General features: G+C 35.8%; 1 protein-coding gene across 1 annotated transcript; it reads left to right on the top strand.

Moving 5' to 3' along the window:
* Positions 1–2,146: 2,146 nt before the first annotated feature.
* On the top strand, positions 2,147–6,073 carry LOC125858734 (uncharacterized). The gene is made up of 10 exons (XM_049538548.1): positions 2,147–2,517; positions 2,601–2,912; positions 2,995–3,061; positions 3,141–3,212; positions 3,996–4,549; positions 4,649–4,775; positions 4,856–5,134; positions 5,214–5,333; positions 5,426–5,839; positions 6,056–6,073. Exons 1-10 carry the CDS (start codon positions 2,147–2,149, stop codon positions 6,071–6,073), a joined length of 2,334 nt encoding a protein of 777 aa, XP_049394505.1.
* Positions 6,074–7,080: the final 1,007 nt, after the last annotated feature.

Below are 7,080 nucleotides of genomic sequence, written 5' to 3'. Positions count from 1 at the left end.
AAGTTGTTTAAATAAGTTAAATTAATTAATGTGGTTTAGTTGGTGGATTTAGTGTTGTATTAAGTAAAAACTAAACTAGTTCAAGAGTTAAAGTTGTTTAAATAAGTTAAATTAATTAATGTGGTTTAGTCAATACTAAACTAGTTTTAGGACTACTACTAGTAAAATTATTATTAAATTTTCTTTATAATATAATTGAATATCTATATTTTTGTAGATGGATCATCGTTTGTGGATGTATAATATGCATTATGAAACTGGTGCTGGTTTGAAACCTGAGTTTATTGACGGTGTTAGAAATTTTATTGAACATACAATGACACTTGACATTTTCAAGATTAATGGATTGGTTAGGTGTCCTTGTAGTGTATGTAAGTGCTTAAAATTTTTTGAACCAGATAGAGTTATGGTTCATTTGTACCGTAATGGATTTAAGCCTAGATATTTTGTATGGAGTGATCATGGAGAAAGTGATGGATTGGATGGTATCTTTTATAATTCGATGCCTGTTGATGTATATAATATGGTTGCACCACATGGACAAATTAGGGTTGAACAAGTTAGAGTTGAACATGATAGGGTTGAACATGATAGAGTTCATGAAATGATCAGTGATGCTTTCGGGGTTCAAGGTGGAATGGAACCGGAACAATATTTTGATGAAGCTCCTAATGAAGAAGCAAGACACTTTTATGATCAATTAGAAAAGTCTAGTCGTCCACTATGTGAAGGGAGTCCGCATTCTTCCTTGTCAGTTGCGGTTAGATTAATAAATATTAAATCAAATTGGAATGTTCCTAATGTTGCTATGGACTCAATGGTTGATCTTTTGGGTGAACTAGTTAATCCGGAGTTTAACATACCAAAGAACTTCTATCAGGCAAAGCGTTTGGTGTCCAAGTTAGGATTGACGTATGATAGAATTCATTATTGTGTTAATGGATGCATGTTGTTTTACAAGACTGATAGTGAATTAGAAAATTGTAAGTTTTGTGAGCATACTCGTTATAAGAGGACTCCGGCTGGAAAGATGGTCCCAGTTCAGGCGATGCATTATCTACCTCTCATTCCTAGATTAAAGAGGTTGTATGCATCGATGAGGTCTGTCCCACATATGAGATGGCATCGTGAATATAGAAGGTCGCCGAGTGTCTTGTCTCATCCATCTGATGGTGAAGCATGGAAGCATTTTGATAATGTATATCCTGATTTTGCTAGTGAACCAAGAAATGTTAGATTGGGGTTGTGTTCAGATGGCTTCACACCATTCTCTAATAATGCTTCGCCTTATTCATGTTGGCCGGTATTTCTTACTCCGTATAATCTTCCTCCTGAAATGTGCATGACCAGTCCCTACATCTTTCTAAGTTGTGTTATTTCAGGTCCCCGGAATCCAAAAAGTTTGATTGATGTCTATATACAACCATTGATAGATGAGCTCAAACAATTGTGGTTTGAAGGCGTTTTGACTTATGATATATCAAATAAGCAGAATTTTATCATGCATGCTTCTTTAATGTGGACTATTAATGATTTTCCTGCATACATGATGTTGTCTGGTTGGATGACAGCTGGAAAGCTAGCATGTCCGTATTGCATGGAAAATAGTAAGGCATTCACTTTAAAGCATGGCAGAAAAAATACATGGTTTGATTGTCATCGCCAGTTCTTGCCAATGGACCATGAGTTTAGAAAGATGAAAAATGCATTTAGGAAAAATAAGGTTGAAAGTGACCCCCCACCTCTATTACTCACAGGGCATCAAATTTGGGAGAGAATTTCTCAATTACCTAAAGTTACAGAAGCTTCACCTTCTAGACTTCCTGGATATGGTGTTGAACATAATTGGACCAAACAAAGCATATTTTGGGGGTTGCCGTATTGGAAGGACAATCTGCTACGACATAATTTAGATGTGATGCACATTGAAAAAAATTACTTTGATAATTTGTTTAACACATTGATGGATGTTAAGGGTAAGACAAAAGACAATCCAAAAGCTAGAATGGACATAAAGGAATATTGTAGGAGAAAAGAGTTATGGCTGCAGGAATTACAGAATGGTAAAATAGTTAAGCCCAAAGCCAGATTTTCATTCACATTGGATGAGAAATGTGAAATTATTGAGTGGGTTAAAAATTTGAGGATGCCAGAGGGCTATGCTCCGAATTTAGGAAAGAGGGCAGATATGAATGAAGGAAAATTGATAGGTATGAAAAGTCATGATTGTCATGTGTTCATGGAAACTTTAATTCCTATCGCTTTTAGCCATCTACCCGAAAGGATATGGAAACCAATCACAGAGATAAGTCTTTTTTTTAAAGATTTGTGTTCTGGAAAGTTGTTGGAGAGTAGTTTAGATAGGATGGAGGAAAATATTCTTGTCACTACTACTAAGTTGGAGAAGATATTTCCATGTGGTTTTTTTGATGTGATGGAGCATCTTCCAATTCACCTTGTACAAGAGGCCCGCCTCGGAGGTCCGGTTCAAACAAGATGGATGTATCCATTTGAGAGGTATCCATTTGAAATATTCACTAAGTTATATATATTCGCCAAGTCTTTTATATATTAACATATATATACATATATGCATGCAGAAAAATTGGTAGTTCGAAGCAAACGATTAAGCAAAGGGGAAGGATCGAAGGATCATTTGTTCAAGGTCATATTGGGAGAGAAACATGTGATTTTTATTCTTATTACTTTGGTCATGATGTGTCATGTAGGAGAAACAGGCCCAATCGCAATGATGAAGGCGATATTGATCCTTTATTTCCACCAATATCAATTTTTAATCAAAATGGTCGAGGATCTAAAAAGCGTAGAAAGCGAGGCTTCACTGATATGGAAATGCAATCAGCTGTGACACATATTTTGCTTAATTGTCCAGAGATTCAATCATATGTCAAGTAAGTGTTAAAAATATGTTATTAAATTACATACTAATAAGTGATCATTAACTAACGAAATACTTGAATGTAAAATGATCAGCTTGTTCGTAAACACATGGGGTAATGAAGCCATCTATACAGAATTTTCCAAATGGCTGAGGAACTATGTAAGTGTGCAATCACTAAGTATTTAATAATATATTCATGTTATACTAAATTATATTACTTGAAATAACAATCGCGTAGGTTTACGATGAATACTCAAGTGTCCAACATTTGCAATTAGTGAAAGAAGTAGCCCTTGGACCTCAATCTGAAGTACTGGCAATGAATAAGTATTGTGTCAATGGTTTTAAGTTTCAAACTGAAGAAGTATCTAGGAACAAGAAAACAAATAATAGCGGTGTCTATATACAAGGTGATGTTGATAGTACTGGTCAAACTATTGAATATTATGGTGTCATTCAAGAGATTATTGAAGTGAGGTATTCAGGTTGGCCTAATAAGAAGATTGTATTGTTTCGGTGTGAGTGGTTTGACCCATCACATAGAGGCACAAAGGTGGACCATCAACATAATATAATTGAAGTTAAGCACACCAGGAAATACAGAAGTTATGATCCTTTTATTATTGCACAACATGCTAAACAAGTGTATTACGCTTCATATCCATTGCGTAGAGACAAAGTTGATTGGTGGGTTGTTATAAAAAGTAAGCCTGTGGGAAGAATTGAAATTGACAATGTCTTAGATGTGGCGTATCAAAATGATGTTGCAATTGTTCAACAACAAGTTGATGTTGAATTGGAAACCACACTACAACATCCTCAACACATATTAGAAGAAGTATCTGATGATGAGATATTGAGTGTTGAGGAAGAAATATCCGAGAATGAGGAAAATGAATCATTTGATGATGAAGAATGGGACGATAATGAAAATGAAACAACTGAGGAGGAAGAATGGGAGAATGATAGAATTGAAACAAGCGAGGAGGAATAATGTAGAATGAAAGCTAGCTAGTACATATGTAAGTGTATTTTACTAATTTTATTTAATTTATGATTTTTATATATATTATACATGTAAATTTGCATACAGATGTCATCAGGCGGTGACGGTGATAGATATCGCGAGCATCATGGAGTTGGCCAGACTAAACAGGCTAAAAAGAAGAAGTCTAGGAGACCGATAGATCCTGAGGATATTGCAAGATCTATTTCTTCTGCGCCAGAGCGCATCAGCCATAATACTCATTTATTTGCTGTTCCGTTTGGTACGGCGGATCCTCGGCAATATTATCCTAATTATCGTCGACCAGTCGGTGCTTCATCTACTTCACAGGCATTGCCTTCACGACGCTACGAGGACCTACCTTTACAGGCTATTCGTCGAGCACGACCCTTATCGGCAGGTACTCCATCTCCCACAGGTACATCTCCTCAGTTATCTGCCATGAGGCTTGGAGATTCTAGTAGCGAGCAGTCAGATGCTATGGCCGGTACGCCTCCATTGACTCAGCGTTTTGTGCATCCTGATGTATCACCCTCGTCTACAGCTGCACCTAGTGCTACACCACATGATACGATGTCTGCTCTAGCTCCTGGCCAGAAGGACAGACTTGGTAGAGTCATGATTGAGCCGGATGGATCATCGTAAGTTTGTTTTGTTATCTATTTGTTACTTTATTTTATTTATTTCTTATACTTTAATATATTATTCATGAACTAACATATTTATTATGTGTTTTGCAGGTGGCATCCTGCAAAGGATGCTGCCCGGGCTTTAAAAGAGTGTGTTAGAAAACTCTATACACAAGCTTATCACTCTTGGAGCGAGATTCCAAACAGTATACGCCAGGCGATGTTTAATAACTTTAAGGTATATATTTTTTAGTTAAGTTTAGTATACTTTACTTTTTTTTACTATCGATTTAATTAACGTTATTCAATTTTTTTCAGACTATGTGTACTTGGGAGTCGAGGTACAATTTGGTCATTGGGACCACATTTGAGAGGAAGGCATCCACCAGACTGTCTAACTGGCTAAAGAGCGTTCGGGATAGTGGTGAACGTCCCGGTTGGATGTTGCCTCATGTTTTTGCTGAATTGGGTCAGTATTGGAAAACAGACAAGTTTAAGGCAATATCAGATCAAGCCAAAATGGCTAGAGGCAGTCTTAAAGGTGGCTCGTTGCACACCGGAGGTGCAAAGACGGTTGGAACAATTGCACGAGAGATGGTAAGTTCTAATTCAAACTTTTAAATAAATAATTAGTTGATACATATATATCGTTATAAATTTCAGTTTTTATTTATAGGAAAAAGAATTGGGACGCACTCCCATTGAACCAGAGGTTTTCAAAAAGACTCATGTCAGGAAGAAAGAAAATGAGTCAGATCCGGATGTGTGGGTGGAGGAAAGGGCCGAACGAACTTTTGTAAGTTATTTAATATGAATAATATATATCAATAGTGAATATATTTATGATATGTATATATATTGATGTCAATATTTATATTTAATATGCAGAATGACTTTCATAAGTACGTCGCTGAGAATCTAGATAGTTCGGTTCAATTGACACCTGAACTGTCCACTCAGATTTGGAAAGAAAAAGTGGTAGGGGGGACACACAAGGGTAGATGCTATGGTCTAGGCTCTCGCAACGATGTTAGACGCCTTCAGTCAGGCTTAGAAGGTATTGGATCATCACGTCAAGCTGAGGCACTTGACGGTGTTCAGATTGCTGCTATGTCGGATCAAATAACTAAACTTACAGCGGCACTAGCAGAGTCGGAGCGGAAAAGAGTAGCTGAACAACAAAGCATGAGTGAGACAGTTCAGCAAATCAAAGAACAAGTGATGAACCTCGCTCGTCGACCTACTACTTCGGCTCCTGATGACACCGATGACACCGACGACGAGAGTGATGAGGATGATTATGTAGATCTCACTCCCTAGTTTAGATCTTTGGACATTTATGAACTTTTTGAAATTTTAAAACGAATTTTAAAAGACTTTATAAGTCTTTAATTTATGATTTAAATACTTTTGAATGTTATTTTAAGTTTGTTATTTTATGTTTTGTTTAGACTGTTTATAATTGTGTGTGTTTGATTGGGCTGAATAGTGTAGAATTGAATTGAATTGAATTTGCAGGTGGGCAGCAGAAGCTGAGATCTGCTACTGTCAAAAATATTGCAGAAAAAGCGACGGACAGCGTGGTTTAGTCCGTCGCTTTTTTAAGTTTTAATTTTTTTAAAAACCCAGAAAAGTGACGGACAACGTGGTTTTTTCCGTCGCTTTTTTAGATTTTTTTTAAAAAATTCCATAAAAGCGACGGACAACGTGGATTTGTCCGTCGCTTTTTTGGGTTTTTAAAAATAAAAGTTCCAGAAAAGCGACGGACAGTGTCCTTTTATCCGTCGCTTTTCTGGGATTTTCAAAAATAAATTTCCAGAAAAGCGACGGACTGCGTCGCCCTTTAGAAATTTAAAAAAAATTAAAATTAAAATAAAGCGACGGACTCCGTCGCTTTTTTTAAAAAATTATTTTTAAAAAATAGTCGAAAAGCAACTCAGTCCGTCACTTTTTTAGCGACGCAGTCCGTCGCTTTTTGAAAAGCAATGAGCTAAAAAGCGACGGAAGTGACTACGTCGCTTTTCCGTCAATTTTGACCAAAAAAGCGACGCAGTCCGTCGCTTTTGGCCGTCGTTTTTTGACAATTTTTTAGTAGCGACTTCTTTTAATTAGTAGTTAATAATAATTATAATTATCAAATCTTTCATCTTTGAAATCTCTTGATGTGGAAGTTATTTATACTTGAAATTAGGGTTGTTCATGGTTATGATTTAAAAATCAAATTGATCCTCCATCCTAATCAAATCGATTTAAAAAGTCGATATGTGATTTGGTTTGGTTTTAAATTTGGAAAATCAATACTATTTGATTTAGTTTTGGTTTTACTAAAAAAAATCGCAAAAATAACCAAATCGAATCTAGAAATTAGATATATAAATATTATAATTATTAGTATATTATTCATAAATAAAATATCAATATTTTGTTAAAATTTAATCAACTTAAGTTTTTCATTTTACCATTTTCTCAAGCCCAAAACTTAAAGTTTAGCCCAACTACTACTCCCTCCGTCCACAATTAATTGTCATGGTTTCCATTTTTAG

This window comes from Solanum stenotomum, chromosome 3 (assembly GCF_019186545.1).
Source record: "Solanum stenotomum isolate F172 chromosome 3, ASM1918654v1, whole genome shotgun sequence".
NCBI lineage: Eukaryota > Viridiplantae > Streptophyta > Magnoliopsida > Solanales > Solanaceae > Solanum > Solanum stenotomum.
The sequence above is the reverse complement of the archived record's forward strand: the minus strand, read 5'-3'. Positions and strand labels throughout refer to the sequence as shown.

Bases quoted from the DNA above. Each gene is read 5' to 3' on its own strand.
- LOC125858734 (XM_049538548.1), top strand. From the start codon at position 2,147: ATGCCAGAGGGCTATGCTCCGAATTTAGGAAAGAGGGCAGATATGAAT. The intron at 4,776-4,855 runs GTATATATTTTT...AATTTTTTTCAG, and splicing joins CGATGTTTAATAACTTTAAG to ACTATGTGTACTTGGGAGTC. The intron at 5,334-5,425 runs GTAAGTTATTTA...TTTAATATGCAG, and splicing joins AAAGGGCCGAACGAACTTTT to AATGACTTTCATAAGTACGT.